This window comes from Anoplopoma fimbria, chromosome 19 (genome assembly GCF_027596085.1).
Source record: "Anoplopoma fimbria isolate UVic2021 breed Golden Eagle Sablefish chromosome 19, Afim_UVic_2022, whole genome shotgun sequence".
Lineage (NCBI taxonomy): Eukaryota > Metazoa > Chordata > Actinopteri > Perciformes > Anoplopomatidae > Anoplopoma > Anoplopoma fimbria.
This window is the reverse complement of record NC_072467.1, coordinates 21,819,220-21,839,359: the sequence shown is the minus strand read 5'-3', so window position 1 is coordinate 21,839,359 and position 20,140 is coordinate 21,819,220. Positions and strand designations below refer to the sequence as shown.

The window sequence follows — 20,140 nt, the reverse complement described above, 5'->3', positions numbered from 1 at the left end:
GAAGAAATAGTCTGACACCACTACTTTTTTGTTTAACAAACAAGATGTAATGCATCGATTAGTGAGCTGCCAGAAGGCAGATTTCATTAGTCCTGGAAGGAACCATACTAGCAATTAGGATAGTTCGATAATACGTCCGAGCACTTGCAGCAGCAGGATGGGCAACTCCAGGTACAAGTGGTATAACAAGACAGGATGGGCTGGGGCTAACTGATCTGCACGCTCATTTCATTAGATCTGTCTGAAACACCACACAAAGATGTCTTTGACATAACGTCAACACTGTAATGTGAGACAATTCTAGTTTTTCATGTTTTAAACTAAAATTCTGGACATATGCATTGCACCTTTAAGCAAAAGGTGGAAATATTTATAAGCCTTTGACATAATCAATAAATAAATTCCTAAAAAACAGGTAGAAATACAGGTGAAGCGGCACACTTCACTACAGCGTGCTTATTTCTGCCTCCTCGCTGTATTGTTTGGTTCTGGAATGTCAGGACAAACATGATAAGTTGCCTCCTGAGAAAACACGTCCTGTCAGCTGAGACAAGAACAGGAGCCTTTCCATCTGAGCTCTGTTGTGTGCTGCTGCCTGTGTCTGCATGATAGGCAAAGGGGGGGGGGGATTAGTGCCAACAATGGTTATTATTGGATTTTATTTGAATTTGGCATGCTCGCATTGAACAATTAAATAAATAATAATAATGCAAGTTGAATACATTAGCCTGCGTTGTAAGGAACATTTTCCAAGCTAAATCAATGACCATAATCAAGCCTGGGTGTAAAGAGGCCATAAGAGTAGTGTATTGACAATGTGTGTGCATCCATGTGTAAAGGTTCTCAGTTGAGGTTGTGTGCTTTGTTGACCTAAATGTATCCATAGCATGCCTCTGTGGGTTACATACATCTTTATTATCATATATATAACATGCAGTGTGATACTTGGGTCAATATTCTGAGGTTAAAACAACACCATATATCAAACCTCTGATAATGAGCACCGACTGGGCAAACTTATCCCCCGTTTAAAAAACAAATCTCTTATCAGCAGAGAACCTTGTGACATCGACTCCAAGACCCTGAAAGAAAAACAACAATGTAGAGAGAAAGAGGACGGCAGCTCCGTATCTATTCCAGACCCTTCACTTAACACTTGACTGCAGGTCCGTGCAGTGAGAGATGTATTCCACGCTGGCAGTGACCTAGTGCAGCCATTCACTCTGTAATGTTCCGTTAGCTGTAACTTTAATCTAAAAGAACGTGTTCTTTTCAGCATTTGCCAGACACAGAAACCAGAATCAGAACAGGATTTCTGCCCAGCTCAGTTGGAGCAAAAAAAAAAAAAAAAAAAAAAAGGAACTGATTCTATATGTTTGATGTGCGAAGTATGAAGATATTATGCATTAAAAAGGACAAAACGTAATTGGTGGTACATTAGTTGGAGTTTAGAAGATGGTAGGACACTCTAAAAGAGATTAGATGAAAAAAAAACTTGCATGATAATATAAGATGATAACATCACTTGTCTGGCTCCTTGCTAAAATTCAAGTGCTTCAAATCTATTAAGTTTACCATTTCCCACTTAAGGAAAAAAAACAACAAGTGTAATTTATAGCTCTTCATGGATTTATCATGCTGTCTTTTCATGCCTCTGGCAGATTCCTTAAGACATGGTTTTGAATTTCAGTTTATAAACGCTGCGATGAACCCCACCGTTTCCAAATCTTAAACCGCTCAGACACTCTTAATGCAAGTTGTCACAATAAGCAACCAAAGAATCTTAACAATTTGCCTACCTGTGGCATCGATGTAAAGGCACCTAATGGACATTTAAAATAAACCAAGTAAATCCCACAGAATCTCAGGTTGTAAAGTTATTTCAGAAGATGCAGGTCTGTTTAAGGTTCCCTCAGAGAAGGGTCTCAAGAGGGCTTATTCACAGATATGGAAATGTCTGCCACTGAAAAACAAAAAAGTGTGAGGAAAGCTGCCACATGGACTGACAAGGTAAGAGAAAATAAGATTTCTTGTTATAATTATTCATTATTTAAAAATCACATATAAACATATAACGTAAAAATTTACATTGTCATCGTTATGCTTTGAGAGCTCTTCCACAACATCAAGTCAAGGTCCCACAGAACAGACTACCGCTTGGCATGAGGGCCATCTTGTCAGCTTTTCATTATCATTTCAGTTTTCTTTTTTTTTGGAAGCTACAGGAATGCAATGTCAAGAGGCTAAACAGTCGCCATGGTTCACAAGCTACATTCTGCAGTAATCCCTTTGGCAAACTCAGAGTCCAACTCCATGTGGTTAGACAGATTTAAAGTGAAATGTTTAAACTCCCCTGGCACTCACTGAAATGCCCACTGATCCAGCAGCAAGCCAAGCTGCTGCAGATCTAAATGGCAGGAGCTACAAGGGAACATCTTGATCTACAATCTCACATTTCTCTATTTGTGATAGCCGAGTCTTGTTGCGTGAGATAAGGCAATACTAGTAAAGCTCCCCGGCTGAGGTGTCGTGACCGCCGTAGACGGCTCCGAAGACTTTCGTGTGCTTACCAGCAATCTTTCATCTTGACTCAGAGAGCTAGAATGTGCCTCGTGTTTCGCTGTCAAAGTTCTATCTGCTCTTAAAACTTTTCAACACTGTGCCATTGAAAACAGAATTGTAGAAAACACTTGGGTGGAATGGCCGCTTTGTGTTGGAGAAATGAGAAAACTGATGTGGGAACAGAAACACTGTTGCTTCTTGTTTGTCAGCTGATTTCTGCGAGTCAGTGTCTCCAGCTGTCCGACAAGGATGTGAAACTATAGAAATAAACAGTTTGTATGTGTGTTTCTCATACTCATCTTTCAGATTTAATTTTAACACTTAAAGGAACATTATTTTAACTCTTGCGTCAACTTGAAATATTTGCAAATTCATCATTTATGTGATATCCACAAATTCACCCCAAAATCTAAAATGCATCTTTTCCCTCTTACCTGTAGTGCTATTTAACAATTCTGATTGTTTTTGTGTGAGTTGCCTAGTTTTGGAGGTAATCCACAGACCTTCATGATTTCTGGAAAGAAACATTGTTATTTTTCAGATAAATTATTTGGCGCTTTGAGCAGCGTGCTATAGAGTGCTATTATATTTGAGCAAATGCAGACATCTCTATGGCTAATATCTCAAAAACTAGGCAACTTACACCAACACGATTTAGTTTAATAAATTACATTGGAGGTAAAATATTTGTTTGATTGTTTGATTTTTGACCAAATATTCACTTCTGTGCCTCAGTTCAGCCTCACAGAGCTGCTAGCAAGAGTCTAGGCTTCTTATCCCGTGGGGTGTGAATACTGAGCAGTTTCCTCTGTGAACCGGATCTCTGGGGTCATCCTTAAAGGAGCGCAGGGTCACCGGGGGCACCGCGGCTGTTTTTCCTTTCACTGTGACCAGCCTGGGTCCAGTTAACCTTGCACTGGCATGTTTACAAATTTCAACCACATCACTGTTCTGCTTTGTTTTCTGTATTAGAAGAGCATGTCTGTGCATAAATCAGTAGACATAGATTAGTCTGGTGTTTACAGGCAGAAGAAAAGTGATGCTGTGCTACCATGATTGGTTGGGAACATTAGGCTGAAGTGTCCAGGACACAGTTCGATCATTAGAAGAAGCAGAAAGGCCAGTAAAGGACGGACCTGTGATATTTGTAATACTAAATTTGAAATGTGGTTGAGAGCTGTGCGAGGGAATTAAAGCATCAGTCACAAAAGGCACACAGGGTACTCGGTAGGATACGACCGTCTCACATGTTGAACAGATGTACAAAGAGCAAATAGGGATAAAATCCTCAGTAGATTGTTTTTCTTTTGCCTAAAAGGGAGAGAACAGACTGAAGAGAAAACAAACACGGTTTCTGTGTCACCATGTGTTTCTGAATAAGAGAGTTTGAACCTCTTGCTTTAATCAGTGACAGTTTTTGTCCCTCAAAAAAAAAACGAGAAAGAAAACGACTCAAAATTTAGGTTTAAAGAAAGGCCCCTGCATGGAGTTGAGGTGAGACATAAAATAACTGTATATCTGAGAATTATGGCATGACATACCTGTCATCTAAGCAAACACGCCCATGAAGATGCATTAAATGTGTGCCTTACTTACCAAAAGAACGGCTCAATCCTTTGGAAAATACAATGTTTAACTTTCTTGCAGCGAGATGGTTGAGAAGATTAAATACCACTCAACACATTCAATCATATACATTGAATGTGTTGTATCTCTGTTATGCTGTTCATTCTGTAAACATGACATCTATTGCATTCTGTCCATCCTGGGAGAAGGACCCCTCCTCTGTCGTTCTCCCATAGGTTTCTTCCTTTTTTCTCCCTGTTAAAGGGGAGTTTTTCCTGTGCCGATGTGAGGGAAGGACAGAGGATGTCGCATGTGTACAGATTGTAAAGCCCAGAATCACAAATTTGTAATTTGTGATTCTGGGCTATACAATTTAAACTGAATTGAATTTAATTGAACCACCAAATTGCACAATATAGAGAATAGATTTGTATTCTCTATATTGTGCAATTTGGTGGTTCAAGCTGAAGTGCTCTTATGGTGCTGAAGTGCTCTTATGGTGCCCACTGAGACTTCTTCAAGAGATAAATTGGTGGTTTTCCTGTTTCTGACTGTTGGTTTTCTAGAAAGTATTACAGAAACTGCTTTACTGTCGGCTTTAACATTTAGCTGTTGCAGTTTTTGGTTAGGGAAATATATTTTTCAGCCAGGTTGGACTTCCATATTTGATGTTTGAAAGCACTTCTTGTACATCCCTTTGGACAAAAGGGTCTACAAAATAAATATAGTGATGTGAAGGTAGTGTAAAGGTTGTCAGTGAAGACATTAAAACTGATTGAATGGACTGAGCCTTTTTATAGTATGTGACCTTTTCTGCCTGGTAGTTCCACAACCTTCCAGGAGGTGTTTAATATAGTGTGTTATTTAGTGAGACGGACAGTAAAGGTTTGGAGGCTAAGGTGGTGGATGGGCGTGTAGTCCATCCAGAGTGCAAAAATACCCTGTGGCAATCGGGGGGGGGGACATCTTTGATCAACGGTCCACAATCCTGCCTTTAGAAATTCTGGGAAACAACAGTCCAGCAAATGTTTCAACTCCATGTAGGATTCCAGCTATTAACATCTTTCACTGTATCCAAACCTGGATCAGTTCCATATGAGCGAAACATCATGTGTATATAAATACTTCCATATGAACTGAGGGAATGAAGCCTCATACGTTCTGTTGGTACGCAAAACCAGTCTGATCTTTACCTTAGCTAGCATGAATGGCATGCAGTAGACAACACAGTGAGTCAATCACACACAATAACAGCGAGAAGGAAATGGAAAGAGGACTGTAATTGGGTAAAAGGCCGAGCTGAAGTGCTCTTATGTGCCATTATCAGCAAGGTGGCCCCAAATTCAGACACGTCTATTTCTGTTTGCCCTTCAACTCTCTCCTCAGTGAAGGATAGGTCACAAACACCTTTTGACACCGTCTGTCTTGCAAACAAATTTAGCAGGAAGTTAAAGTTTGTACAATGGGGAAGTTCATTCTAAATTTTTAAGAGATTTAAGTCATTTATTTTTTGTTTTTCTATTCTCTTGGCTCTTAAATGAGTCATAAAAATTACTCAGGTCATGTCCATATATTGCACGATAAGTCAATAACCTAGAAATGATCGAGAGGTATTTTATGTCGATAACATAAAAATGATTGAGGTCTTATCCAAATATCTCACGATAAGTCCATAACATAATTATCGTAACAGGCCATATTGCTGTTTTTGTGTGTTACTTTCCCACCATCTTGCAATCATATAGATTTGCATGCCAATAATAATACCCAGATGTTTTTCAGCTATTGGGCTATTAAGTTTCCCAATGCCCCAGTTACTGACTATCCCAAAAAACAACAAACTGAAAAAGATCATCATTCGTCGTGGTCTGTGCCCATATTTTCGTGGTTTTCCTCCGAGCTGCTGCAGTCATACAGCAGGAAGCTACTGTATGTCTCCAGAGAGAGGGACAGGACTCCGTTTAACCACCAGCTCAAAATTTAGATTGAGGCTGAAATTAACTTAGTGGCAACATCTGTTACTCCTTTGGAGTCTGGCCAAAAGAAAGATAAAAAAAGGAACTGGTATTCTTATTTAATGTCAATTTTCAAACGTTATACAATTTAACTTCCTGCAGCTGTTGGACTATAAGTGAATTGAAACCCTCACCGGTGTCTGCATTGGCTGCAAGTGACAACATACACAATAATGCACACCAGGCTCTGTGTGTGTGTGTGTGTGTGTGTGTGTGTGTGTGTGTGTGTGTGTGTGTGTGTGTGTGTGTGTGTGTGTGTGTGTGTGTGTGTGTGTGTGTGTGTGTGTGTGTGTGTGTATATATATCTGTACCATAACTGTGTGGGATGCATGGACCCATCATGATTGTGAGAATATAAACAAAAAATGAGAAGTCTAGTGGTAATCTATTTTGAGTGTCAACATTTTTAGAGAGGAACAGAATCTTGAAATAATCCCAAGACAATCAAAGACATTTGTCTTTATAAATCTATTACAGACAAGTTGTCTCCTCTGAAAATGAATGGATGAGATCAGAGAGAGAAGCCTGCATGCTGCCCCAGAGGGTTGATCTTATGAGGTCACAGTGTGTGGATTCAAAGAAAGAGCGATGAGAACATTGCTGTCTGACTCTCCTGATGAATGTTAAGTTTTGTTGATGCCGCTGAGTTTCCCTTAAGCTCTGATTGCAGGACACGCAAGCACACACAGCAACGACCACATGTATGCACATCTGCACACGCCATTGAAATTTCCACTCCTATCATCCATCTTCATATAAATAACTCGGCTAAATTTGACTGTTTATGTTAAAAGTAACTTTCACAACAGAAAAAGCATTAAATGTTGATCACATGCTGCAGAAATACTTGTCTTTCACATTTTGCCTCAAAAATCAAGGTTTTGGTTATTCCTCATGTTTAAGAATGTCTTTGTTCAACCAAAACCTTTCAATCAAAACAGCTTTAGCCTTTATGAGAGCGGTTTTAAAATATTTTACTGTCAAATAAAATGGTTTTATTCAAACAGAGAACAACGTGATGGGACCTCAAAACAGATGTTCTAATAAAAGGGCAAATGACTCGCCCGCATAGCTACATAGCAGAGAATATCCCTTTCTTATCCGTCTGCTGCACCATATCAGACTATTATTCACTTGAAAGTGCAGTCAATATAGATTACAGATATGTTTTTCCTGTAACAGTAAATCAGATTAAGTACTTACATTTGCCATGTGGGTGGTGCCCTTGTGAGCTATCGTAAATCTAACATAAGATAACGCTTTCAGAGTGCTGTCTGTATGATATATACTGCATTAGATATACTGTAAGTGGATTGTAAACACAGTGACTAGTTAGGTAGTTTTTCATTGCTCATTCCATCTCTTTCTCTACGATAATATTTTCCAAGTGGATTTAAATCTATCTATCTATCTATCTATCTATCTATCTATCTATCTATCTATCTATCTATCTATCTATCTATCTATCTATCTATCTATCTATCTATACTTAACAGTCACATTTGAGACGCTGATCTTCTTTTTTAAGGCTACGTTTTTACTCATACTTTTTGTCTCATAGTGTTGTGATGAGCTGCAGGGTAGGTGCACATATGTTAGTGTTCACAGAGATGAGTTCTTACCAACTCTCATGTCCTGTCCTACAGTAACACTAGTGTAAGTTTTCGGGATGATTCACATAAACGCAGGAAGTAAAAGAACTGTAGTTTTAGCTAGCAGTGCATTTTACAACTTCTAGGACCTAATGATAATTTCTTTGGGGTAAATGAACTTCCCAATACAAACACACGAATAGCCATTATTTTAATCATAAGGTCCTAAAAGTTGTAAAAAAGTATCAACGGCGAATCCAGAGTTCTTTCCCTTTTCCGTTCATGTCAATTAGCCAGAGAAGGAGGCTGGACGGAAGGCTAGAGGCAGGAATAAAAGAAAACGCTAGTGCAAGATCCCCATACTGTCACATGAATACTATACTCGGAAGTCAGACTTTTTTGGCTTCATGCGTCATTGAGCTACATTTTTATAGGAAGGAACGGGATGTCGCCGATATCTGAAATATTTCAGTCGGTACCAAAGTTGTGGACCAACAGAAAGACTGACTCACAGAATAGTCACAGATCGAGTCACACTGCTGGCATGGCTAGAAATATATTTCTATATGGAGCCTAGATCAGGGACGTGCACAAGGCCAGGCTAAAGTTGCCTGAGCATCAGCTCATTTGCCCCCTTTTGGCTAATCTGCCCCTTTGGAGGAAAACAAAGTTTTATTTATGCTGTTAGGGTTGCATACTGTAGTCTCTATGCTAGTAGCCCTTAATGCTAGAGTTAGACCAAATTAAGTCACCATCTCATCCAAACTTTTATCATGTTTTTGATTATAGGCATGCTGTCGCAGGACACAGACATTTGCCCCATCTTTGTGTTTAATTGGGCCGGGCCTCCGTGGTTCAGCTCCGGCAGATGCACCTTTGTCTGCGTTGCCAGGTCATTTTGTCGAAGCTTAAGCCCTGATGTTTTCAGTGTAGCCCCGAATATAATTTTAAATGCCTTCTACTTGCTGTGAGTGAAATCCAGAGCACACAGGTCCAGGAAAAAAACAAACAATTCCATCGGTTTTCCGAAAGAGAACTTCTAGACAACATTGTGCTAGAAATACAAACATATTGCAGTGAAGAAAAAGGACACAGAGAGTTAAATGTGACGGGAGCAAAAAACGCCCCAGAACTATCCTCCTTGTGAAGATGTAGTTTTAAGGAATAGCAGTTTAAAGAAGTGTACACAATAACTGTACACAAATATTGTGTATTATATATAGAAAAAATACAATCAAGCAATGGATTGTGAAAGAAAACAAAATGCAATAAAATGTGAAGAGTAATCTGTTAATGTGATACTAATGGCCCAGGGATCATGCATAAAACCAAAAGTAACTACATAAATATATGAAGAGGTTTGAGGTCAAGCTTTTGTGCTTTTTAAAACAAGATTTACTTTTTTACTACACGGAGCTCAGTTACAAGCGGTCACTTGATGGAAGTCCTGTCATAAATACCAGCTTTGTGAGGGTCATAATATACAGTTTTTTGCGATCGTGTAACAGAAGTGTTGATTCAATTCTGTGTCTATGTTTAAGGGTTTAGTTTTCGTGTGTTTCACAATACTGTGAGTCTTTTTTTTTTTTTTTTTTAAATCTCTGGTGATTATTGGTGGGCATACAAAGCACTTAAGACTGGTATCCCATACGGACCCATCTTCAGCCAACAAAGGCACTTTGGTTAGGGTGAGGGAGAGATCTTGGATTCAGTTCCCACCGTTATTCTTAACTTTACTAAAATGATTTGAATTAAAACAATTACCTAACTTTGTGTGTCAGTTACTTCTCGTCTCTTTTTGACTACCTGCATACACTTTAGATAAAAACATTTTTTTAATAGTTTTAGTAGTTTAGAATAGGCATTAGTTTTGCTATTGCCCAGTCTATATTACCCACTCCCCCCCCCAAAAAAAATGGATTTGCCTTTTCGAAATACTGTATAAATAGGGAAACAGTCCCTGTGACGCCACCCATAGGTGTCTAAAAGAGTAATTAGGAAGCCATAGGTGGGTGGACCCGGCTATTGCCTCGTTTTCAGTGATGACATAGTCCGACTCTACAAATAAGCTTTAGGAGACAGCCTCGAGTGGCCAAATGAGGAACTGCAGTTTATGGCACTTCTGCATTGGCTTCAATTCTCAGCACCGGAGGTTGCCACTTGTGGGGGCATATATAGCAAATGGCATCAATGTTAATTTGAGTTCTTCTCTTTAAATACAGGCATATTTCCAGGGTGGTATTCAGAATTACTTGCAAGAGCCCATTTGTTACTCATTGATTACTCGACTCATAGCTGGGGTGCTCTCTTACTCTGTGGTATTCTGACCCTACAGGCCGGCAGTGCCTGCACTGTTATATTTACAACCCTGCTCACTTATCCAGAAAAACTGTTACCTGTCCATAAAGATTATCCAGAAACCACAGATTGATCTTAAAATTGGAAATAAAGATCTGTATGTGTATTTTTGTACAGCTTCATACCGAAGCTCTGGCTTGATTTTTACTACTGGCCCCAACAGGGAAACTTCCATTTAAGGAGTTCCTCACACGAAGGGGTAATCGCTGGACCCAATTACATCCTGTAATACTGTTACATATAAGCTCTAAAGGCTCTATGTGGCATTGCCTTTTGACTTAGGCCCTCTTGCCAATGTAGGCTTGGGTGTGGGTCACATCTACGCCTTCCAACTGTTCATACAGTTCAAGTGGGACAAGTGACAATGATCACTTCCATTTTTGTAAGGTAATGCGTCCACTCTTGGAGGCCGAGAGAGAACAGAATGGGATGGTAGTTGAGAGACAAAAGGAAGTTCAAACCCATAGGTCTCATCCAGTCTCATCAAAGGAGGAAGCCTCATCATGATTGGACTCCTCAACACTATCCTCAGTCTCAGACACATTCTCCTGAGTTCCATCATCAATGTCAAAGGACTTTTCTTAGAAGTTATTTTCAATTGAGCAAGAATAAATGGAGAGCACCAAGAGAAATGGTTGAGAAGGCTGCCGTACAATATTTTATATGATACCTCCCTCGCTGTGTGGGACATATAAGGGGTTTTCTCAGTACTACATGTATGGTTATGGCAGGTTAGGGCTCTAAAGATTACAAATCTGCACGTTATAATGACCTCAAAATCAGCCACAACAATCTAAACAACTGTGCGTAAAATGTTCATCTTTATTTATTGTTTTATATAGCTAAAATAGCTCTGGGTCAAATTGATCCCAAATAAACACCAAGGTAAAAATGCTTAAATAATTTAAATTGACCTAGTTGTCCCCATTAGGTGAGGAAAAAACATTAAATATATTTTTTTTTAACTGAGCATAAACGGGAGATTTGAAATCACTGTTGATGTTTCAATATCAAACCAAGACTTAGGGAAGTTCAAAGATAAGGTATGGAGGGAAAACAAATTAAATTTGGCTTATATGCTTTTGTCAACATATTTGTTAATTAACACTTTCTCATTTTGTTGATAAGAATCACAAGCAAGGCTCAAAACGGATGCTGTTGCAAATTAGTAATGCATAAAAGTCACTTCAAGGAGACAGGATTGGCTTCGGGCATGCTGGCATGATAAAACACAAAAGGACAAACCCTGAAAGTTTTGCTACAAAGTTAAAAGCTTTTTTACCTCCTCCTGTTGCTTTAAAGTGGTAGTATGATACATTTTAAACAGCAGAAACCAGAGTCTGAATGGAGCAAGATTGGGCCAAGTGTGAAGTGCAGTAGGGCCAGTTCTGCCGTGCCCCACCAAGCGTTTTAGGGCAAGCAGCTTACAAACTACAAAGCAATGTTTCTAGAGAAGATATTTTCGACAAAATATGATGACATTGTTTTTTTAATTAAGATTTTTGAAATAGACAAAATTGAGTTATCAATTATTGTGTCTGAAGTAGAGAAAAGCCTATAACTCCTTTTGTACAACAGCGCCCTGTGGTGGGGCCGTGCCCCACGGGCCCCTAATGTAAAATTCCTGTGGTCGGTACCACTGCACCTTCCGTAAAATAAGCCAATTTACAATTTCGGGACCATGTAACCTCAAATCAGATATGCTGTCGAGTGGGTCTCAGCTCACAGGACAATTTGTTTTTTATACATTGTGGTGGCCTTACGGATAAGTAGGTGAGCCGGCCCATCTGGCATTATTAACCCCTAAAGAAAAATGTAGTATATATATATATATATATATATATATATATATATATATATATATACACATATATACACCACAGTGGTCTTTCAAATTTAAACACAGAGGCAAGGAAAGTGGCTTTAAACAAAAGCTGCACTGAAGGTTTCAGTATATCATCTACGTAGGTCCAAGTTGCATAACCTCTATGTACTCGGTGAGGATTATAAACCTGCATGTCGTGTTTACTGAAGCCCTGATGTATAATCAGCCCCAAGGCCAGAGGAAAACATTCAAATCTACTACATATAAACTTACATAACGAATGTATTATAGGTGGCCTCTGCGAAGGGTCCTGGTTATTGGCACAAGTTCCTCCATAAAGTGAACAGATAATGAAATGTTTTGTTTGACGTGATCTTTGTAGGACCGCAGTTGTCCAGGGGAGAAACTGTTTTTTGTTTTTATGAGTACTAAAACAGATCTATCTGAGTCAGGGGATGTCAGCTGTTGAGCTTTACAGCTTTCTGTAGTTTAAATTTTTTTCTTTCAGGTGCTCTTCTTCTTGATGTCAGTCAGAAAAAAGGATATTTCACTTAGGGAGCAGGATGAACAGCCCCCCCTCTTATATTATATACTATAATGCATGTGGTGTTGATGATATAAGCCAGACTGACAAGTTAAGCATGCACGCCATGACTTTGTTAAGAGAGGACATTCCTCTCTTGCATGAGATTACACATGGCAGTGACATTGACAGTGTATAAAAGCCTGTGGGACGTAACGTTCAACTGTTAGAAACTTTTGTTTTTGTAGCAGAGCTAACATAGATTATTACTGACTGAGATTGAGTGACGTGATAATGAACTAAAATACTAAGTGTAACTTTGTGTCTACACTGTTAATTAGAAATAAGAGGAGTTGACAAGGTAGACATTTTAAGAAAAGGTTATGATTTCCACTCTGAATTGGACTTTAATCAGCTACATATTTAATTAAAATGTGTAATGAAGATGTTTGGATTTTCACATAGCTCTGAAATAAGTTGTGCAAATAAATACAAAACTAAAGAGGAACCCCTTCACAAGGGGACTCTTTATCCCAAAGGATAACAATAGCTGCCAGAGAGTCTGAGGATCTCTTGCAGAACCTTAAGCCCGTGAGTGAAAGGGAAACATCACGGAAATGATTTAGAATGACTGTTCCGGCTACTGGAGACACAACATGCATTCCCATGATTCCCGGCCCCAGACACACCGTCCGCAGTCGAGGTTGATGAACCTTCTTCACGTCCTGAAACTGATGAGACAAGCTAAGCCTGGAGCTTTAATAACAGCACAAGACATCTCCAGTGAACATCTTCAAAAACATGAGATGAGGATAAACGTGGTTCAGTCCAGCGTGAAGGGAGACATCCGTTCTGCTGTCCTTTAAGCCCCAGGACTGTACCAGAGTGGATTATGGGAGGGTAAAAATCAGACACATAACAGGGCCCCCATGGGAGGAGGCTGGTTTGCTGGTCAACAGAAGCCCAAGGCATCAGAAACATCCCTGGCTGTGACTCTGATGGGAAGATTAACAGTGACTGGGATAATTGAGAGAAACGTAATTATCCCACTAAGCCAGTTCAACCGGCCACTAGGTTATTTTTAGTAAAGGGGCCCCAGTTTGCAATACTCACTACAAGGGCCACCGGAAATGAAAGAGAGGCGATCCGGACAGTGACTTCAATGTGAACGCAATAAAGATAACTATCTTCACTATCAACGCGTGAATCGGATGAGCTAATTAGCTGCCGGATACCCACAGCCAGTTGGCAATCATGTTCTTTCGCAATGGAAACTGTAATAAGCAATTCACATTGTTATAGGTCACTTGGAAACTGAGGCGGCGCTAAAGATGCTAAAGCAAAGAAATGGTAGACGAGTGTGCAACCGTGGAGAGTGGAAGGATGCTCTAACAAAGGGTGCTAGAAGAGAGACGGAAAAAAGCCTGGTGGGTAATGTCAAATTAACAATATTAAAGACCTCCGCCATTCAAATGTGTTCTGCTTATTGTTAACTCACTTGGATGTTTGACATCCTCTGTGCAGAGTGACGTACTGTATGTGCAGAGTTTCACACTTAAGGCTGAAGATGGAGAGGGACATATCACAAAAAAGAAGAATCACTGTTTCAGTGCTTGTTAACTGATCTGGAGTTCCTACCAACAGTCAAACTTTGAAATGAGCCAAACAGTTTTTTGGGCTGCCTAGACCAGACAACATGTGATTCAACAAGACATTCAGTTAGGCTCCCCTTCTTATGTCACATACATTACATTACATTTAATTACATTACAGTCATTTGGCAGATGCTTTTATCCAAAGTGACTTACAATAAGTGTATTCAACATAGGTATTCAAGAGAACTACTAGTCACCAGAAGTCATGAGTGCATCTCCTTTCTTAAAGAAGCATCTAAGAGCATAAACCAGAGCAAAAGTACAGTGCAGAAGCAAATTACTACGAATACAATAAGTGCAACAAACTAAGACAATAAGTGCAACAAACTAATACGAATACAATAAGTGCAACAAACTGATACGAATACAATAAGTGCAACAAACTAATACGAATACAATAAGTGCAACAAACTAATACGAATACAATAAGTGCAACAAACTAATACGAATACAATAAGTGTAACAAACTAATACGAATACAATAAGTGCAACAAACTGATACGAATACAATAAGTGTAACAAACTAATACGAATACAATAAGTGCTACCTGGAAGGCTCAGGGTAGTACTTCTTGAAGAGGTGAGTTTTCAGCCTGCGCCGAAAGATGGGCAGCGACTCTGCTGTCCTGAGGTCAGTGGGGAGTTCATTCCACCACTGAGGGGCCAGGACAGAAAAAAGCTGTGACCGGGTGGATCGGCCGCAGGGACCTCTGAGCGACGGGGCAACCAGTCGCCCCGAGGCAGCAGAGCGAAGTGGTCGGGCGGGGGTGTAGGGCTTGACCAAGGCCTGGAGATAGGAAGGAGCTGTTCCTTTCACTGCGGCTGTGGTGTAGTGGAGCAAGGTAGTTCTCCAATCAGAGGGTCGGTGGTTCGATACCCGGCTTCGGCAGTCGATGTGTCCTTGGGCAAGACACTTAACCCCAAGTTGCTCCCGAAGGCTTGCCATCGGTGTGGACTGGATGTTGCATGAATGTTAGTTAGAGTCTGATGGTGGCACCTTGCATGGTAGCCTGTCATCAGTGTGTGAATGGGTGAATGATATGTAATATACTACTGATTGTAAGTCGCTTTGGATAAAAGCGTCTGCTAAAATGACTGTAATGTAATGTAAAATGTAATGCCCTGTAGGCTAGCACCAGAGTCTTAAACTGGATGCGAGCTCTTACAGGGAGCCAGTGTAGAGAACGGAGAAGGGAAGTTGTGTGGGAGAACTTGGGGCGATTGAACACCAGGCGAGCTGCAGCTTTCTGGACGAGCTCCAGAGGTCTGATGGCCGACGCCGGGGCTCCGGCAAGTAGTGAGTTGCAGTAGTCATACAGGCTCATAAGATTATACTGGCCCCCATCTGAGGATCTCCACCCGCGCCTTGAGAACTACCTTTGCAAAGGTGCACCATATTTTTCTCACAAGCCAATCACAGCAAATTGGACTTTTCAGGAGGGGTCTTAAAGAGACAGGCGCTAACCGGAGGGTTTATAGAGGTATATTCAGACAGACGGAATGAGAAAACTTCTGTGTTTTTTGATCATTAAAGCATGTAGAAACCAAAAATAAAAAGTACCCTTAAAAGACGTGTACATGAGCATGATTTTGGGACATCTCAACTCATTTGGAGGCCAATCATAGTCCAATGCAATTTACACAAGTATGTGTGGAAATAAGAAACCTCTCACACTAAAAATTGAGTTTTTTAGGAAACATTTGAAATTTAAAATATTTGTGGAAAAGAGCTGATGTAATAAAAAGTGATAAAAGACAAACATTTTATTTTACAACAGATGGGGATTTTAGGGGTTCCATGGAGATATGACAAAGGGTTAATTATTCCAAATAAAAGAGCAAATATTTTCCTCATGCGATCCAGCCCAGAGAAAAATTCTGGGGATATCCATCTCTGAGATTTCTGCTAAACGTGAGCCTGGTATACAGACAAAATTAACCTGAAGGAAACTCAACTTTTTAAAAGCGAGGACCGCTTACATAAAAACACTAAACACCTTATTTGAACATAACTATAAAAAGCTTTTTCTTGGAGCTTGAATTGTCTATTCAGTTTGAGTTTTTACTTTGAATAAGACACATGAATACCCCGAGTAAATCAAATCTGGTGATTCTTGGAGCAAAGCACTTAAGATAAACTATTTTAAACAGTTTATCATTGCACAAGGCCTTACTCAGCCTACGTGAAAGCAACATCAGCAACATTCCATTGTGTTGGTCAATGCATCTTTAATAACAATTAAAGAGCTGCATTAGAGATGTGTTGAATATTTTCTGTAAGGTTTATGCAAATGTTATAACAACGGATGCTTCAACTATAACTGGGATAAGAAATGTGTCCCTTTTTTCTGTTTTTGGTGACTTCATGGGTTCAATGGAAGCACACTGATTTCTACACACATGGCCCACGTTGTGAGTGGGAGGGCCTGAGGTGATGGAGGAGGTTTTGTACACTATGGGGTTGGGTTTGGCTACGCACTGCAAAAAATACTTTGCCATCCTAACTTTGAAAAATTTCCCAAGGCAAGAAAAAAGAAAACAGCACTTATTGCTTGCATTATTAGCATTTTTATTTACTATAAGTTTTATTACTAAGTTGTATTTGTTCTCGTCTTCACTTACTTTATTTAAGGCTCTAAAGTGTCATTGCAATTTCAAAACAATGCGTCTAAATACTAATTCATCTGCACTTGGAAACATGAAAAACAAAATGATATTACTTCATTTAAATGGTTTCTTACATTTGTCACATCCTAGGACGCACATGGAAAACGTGTTCTAGGACTTATCAACACACCAAAGATGCGAACTTTTTTTTTTTGGGTGCTTTATTTTTTGCAGTGCATCCTCTTTACGCACACGCTTGTCTAGAATTCGGTTCCAGTTTAAAAAGCCCCGGCAGCAGAGACAAGTCAGAAAGCAGCGGGTTCCTCACTGTGCGCAATAAGTAGCTCCATATACGGATTGGACACCTCGCAGCCCCTCTGGCACGGAATCTGCAAGGGCACACAGAGGGGGGGCAGTGCCATCCACACTCCGGACTATGCATTGCTTCTGAGAGGAGGGAACCAGGTCTTTGGTTTTCAGTTCCCTGAACGAGCAAACGATGGAGGCGCCTGGAAACATCACCATCCACGCGAATGGATCCGATCCGTTCCCACGGAACGAGGAGGTGGCTCAAATCGAGATAATGGTCCTGAGCATCACCTTCGTGGTTGCTGTGATCGGGAACGTGAGTGTCCTGCTGGCCATGCACAACACCAAGAAGAAGATGTCACGGATGCACCTTTTCATCAAACACCTCAGCCTGGCTGACCTGGTGGTCGCCTTCTTCCAGGTGCTGCCTCAGCTCTGCTGGAGGATCACCTACCGCTTCTACGGCCCGGACTTTCTCTGCAGGATAGTCAAGCACCTCCAGGTGATGGGGATGTTCGCGTCCACCTACATGATGGTGATGATGACCCTGGATCGTTACATTGCCATCTGCCACCCACTGAAGACCCTCCAGCAGCCCACGCAGCGCTCCTACATCATGATCGTCTCCACGTGGATGTGCAGCCTGGTGTTCAGCACCCCGCAGTACTTTATCTTCTCCCTGAGCCAGATCCAGAACGGCTCCAACGTGTCCGACTGCTGGGCGCACTTCATCGAGCCCTGGGGAGCCAAGGCGTACATCACCTGGATAACTGTGGGCATCTTCCTGGTGCCCGTGGTCATCCTCATGATGTGCTACGGGTTCATCTGCCACAGCATATGGAAAAATATCAAATACAAGAAAAGAAAATCGACGCCTGGCGCTGGGAACCAGAAAGGGCTGTTTGGGAAGAATTCCGTCAGTAGCATTACTACCATATCAAGAGCCAAACTGAGGACCGTCAAAATGACTTTTGTGATCGTTTTGGCGTACATTGTGTGCTGGGCGCCGTTTTTCACAGTGCAGATGTGGGCTGTGTGGGATGAAAACTTCCAGTTGGTTGGTGAGTGCTGGAGAAGTGTATTTATTAGTACTGAATTTAAAACTCTTACAGATTAAGGAATGACGTAATATACTGCCAAACATAGTTTCCAAAAGAAAGCACTAGGTCACCAGCCACCAAAATAAAGCAATTAAGAAAACAGCCTTTACGCACAGCCTTTACGCACGGGTTTATTTGCAATGCAAGACTAAAGCTATGCGTAAAGAGAGACAAAATGAATATTAACTACAGAAAGAAGAATGTTTCGACTGATCTATTGTTTACAAGCCTCTTCATTTACATGAAATAACCGAGTGCATCTCTGTGAGACTTCAGAACGAAAGCTGTACTGCAGAAACGGTTTTATTAAAAGTGAATTAGAGGAGAGGCTAAGAAAACCCAAAGTTCCCTTATATGTTAGTTTTTTTTTGTTGTTTTCAAATTTCAGCCCTACCCTACCCTTCACCTCATGCCATGTTTATTCTGATATTCTGTCAGATACATATTGGTATCTTTAAACCAAACTACTGTAATCGGGTGATAATTGGTTCTTTTCCCAGTGCTGTAGACAGATAAGTTCACTATATGAGGAAAATTAAACTTGATCCAAAAAGTCTTGAAATTATAAAATTCTCATCAGAAACTAAGTCTGTGAACTTTTGGTGGATTTTCTCATCTTTAAAAAAAAAAAATTAGGCATTTCAACACCAGATGAATTTTGGAGAGGCATTTCTGCACCAGATGTTTTGCAGATTAATCATCCCTTTCCTCCTTCCCTTCTCTGTTCTCTAGATTCTGAGAACACAGCAGTGACTCTGTCTGCGCTCCTTGCCAGTCTCAACAGCTGCTGTAACCCGTGGATATACATGATCTTCAGCGGTCACCTCCTCCAGGATTTCATGCACTGCTTCTATTGCTGCTACAAAATGAGCAGGAACTTCAAGAAGGAGGACTCAGACAGCAGTCTCCGCAGAACCACAATGCTGACAAAGATGACCAATCGGAGCCCTACGGGCAGCTCTAGCAACTGGAGGGAGATGGACAATTCTCCTAAGTCCTCCATTCAGGCGGAGTAAACACACAGTCAGGCAACTCTGTCTACTGGGGGGTGAAAAACATGTCTGAGAGTGGCATCAAGGTACACAGTATCAAACTATCAAACTTAACTTTGGGCATGACTGACAGTGACTGAAATGTCCCCCAAACTCCAAAACTATAAAGCAAATCAAGCTTTTCTTTTTCACAGAAAATCAAGAAAGAGTGATGAAATGTGGTGTTGACCGAGAATTTGAAACAAGGAGTGAGAATATGGACACATTACCTCACACCTTGAGGCTTCTTGCTGGATTCTGGGTGCAAACATGATATTTTTTTCACAATTTCTCCGAAAAAAAAAAAAAAAAAAAAAAAAGAGGAAAATAAATTGAAACGCTTTGCTTCACATTCATCCAGTTCTTGTATCACCACAGTTGTTCATGAAAGCACTGGTGCTGACAGCTATGTTTTTACTTTATTATGTTGAAGTCAATTGTAATACTCAACATGATTTCTTTCTGAGAAAAAACCCTTTTCCAGGAATACTGGTGCTTTGACTGGTGGTTATGTTTCCCTGCTGTGCCTCCGAACACCCTTTCCTGTAAAGATAAAAACGTTAATAGCAGCCAGGAGGTGTGTGGTGGTGAAAACGACTCTTCCAGACCGCACTGCTCATGTAACCGAGGCAGTCGACTCATCCTTTGTGTCTAGCTTTCCGAATTGTTGTTTTCTCGGAACCACATTTTAGTGGCTTACGTAAAAAAAAAAAAAAAAAAACAAAAAACTCTTGTTTGACCTATCACACAGAAAAATAAAACTAATGAGCGTGAGGTTAAGGTTACATCCATTAATCACATTGTTGCATGCATCCACATTTTTCGTATTATTTCATAATGCAGCTGGGAGTCCTTTGTGTTGGTCCCCAAAGAATTGCGATTTTTGCTGTTAAGCAGGCAAAAGGGATCCCCTTAAAATAGCAGGACACACACAGACACAGACACACGGAAGGGATGATGGGTGTTTTGATGAAGTGAGATTGGCCACAGTTGGAGG

The 20,140-nt window shown here is 40.5% G+C and overlaps 1 protein-coding gene across 3 annotated transcripts in view; it reads left to right on the top strand.

Moving 5' to 3' along the window:
* avpr1aa (arginine vasopressin receptor 1Aa) overlaps positions 1 to 19,859 on the top strand; it is a 28,627-nt gene extending 8,768 nt beyond the window's left edge. The window contains exons 1-2 of one of the 3 annotated variants that reach the window (XM_054619835.1): positions 17,074 to 18,073; positions 18,845 to 19,859. In XM_054619835.1, the coding sequence (XP_054475810.1) occupies positions 17,203 to 18,073; positions 18,845 to 19,128 (1,155 nt within the window). In that variant the 5' untranslated portion in view covers positions 17,074 to 17,202 and the 3' untranslated portion in view covers positions 19,129 to 19,859. Of the gene's footprint in view, positions 1 to 1,051; positions 1,122 to 17,073; positions 18,074 to 18,844 lie in introns of those variants that run through there. The other 2 variants (XR_008531916.1, XR_008531917.1) reach the window with 2 other exon arrangements.
* The last annotated feature ends 281 nt before the right edge of the window (positions 19,860 to 20,140 follow it).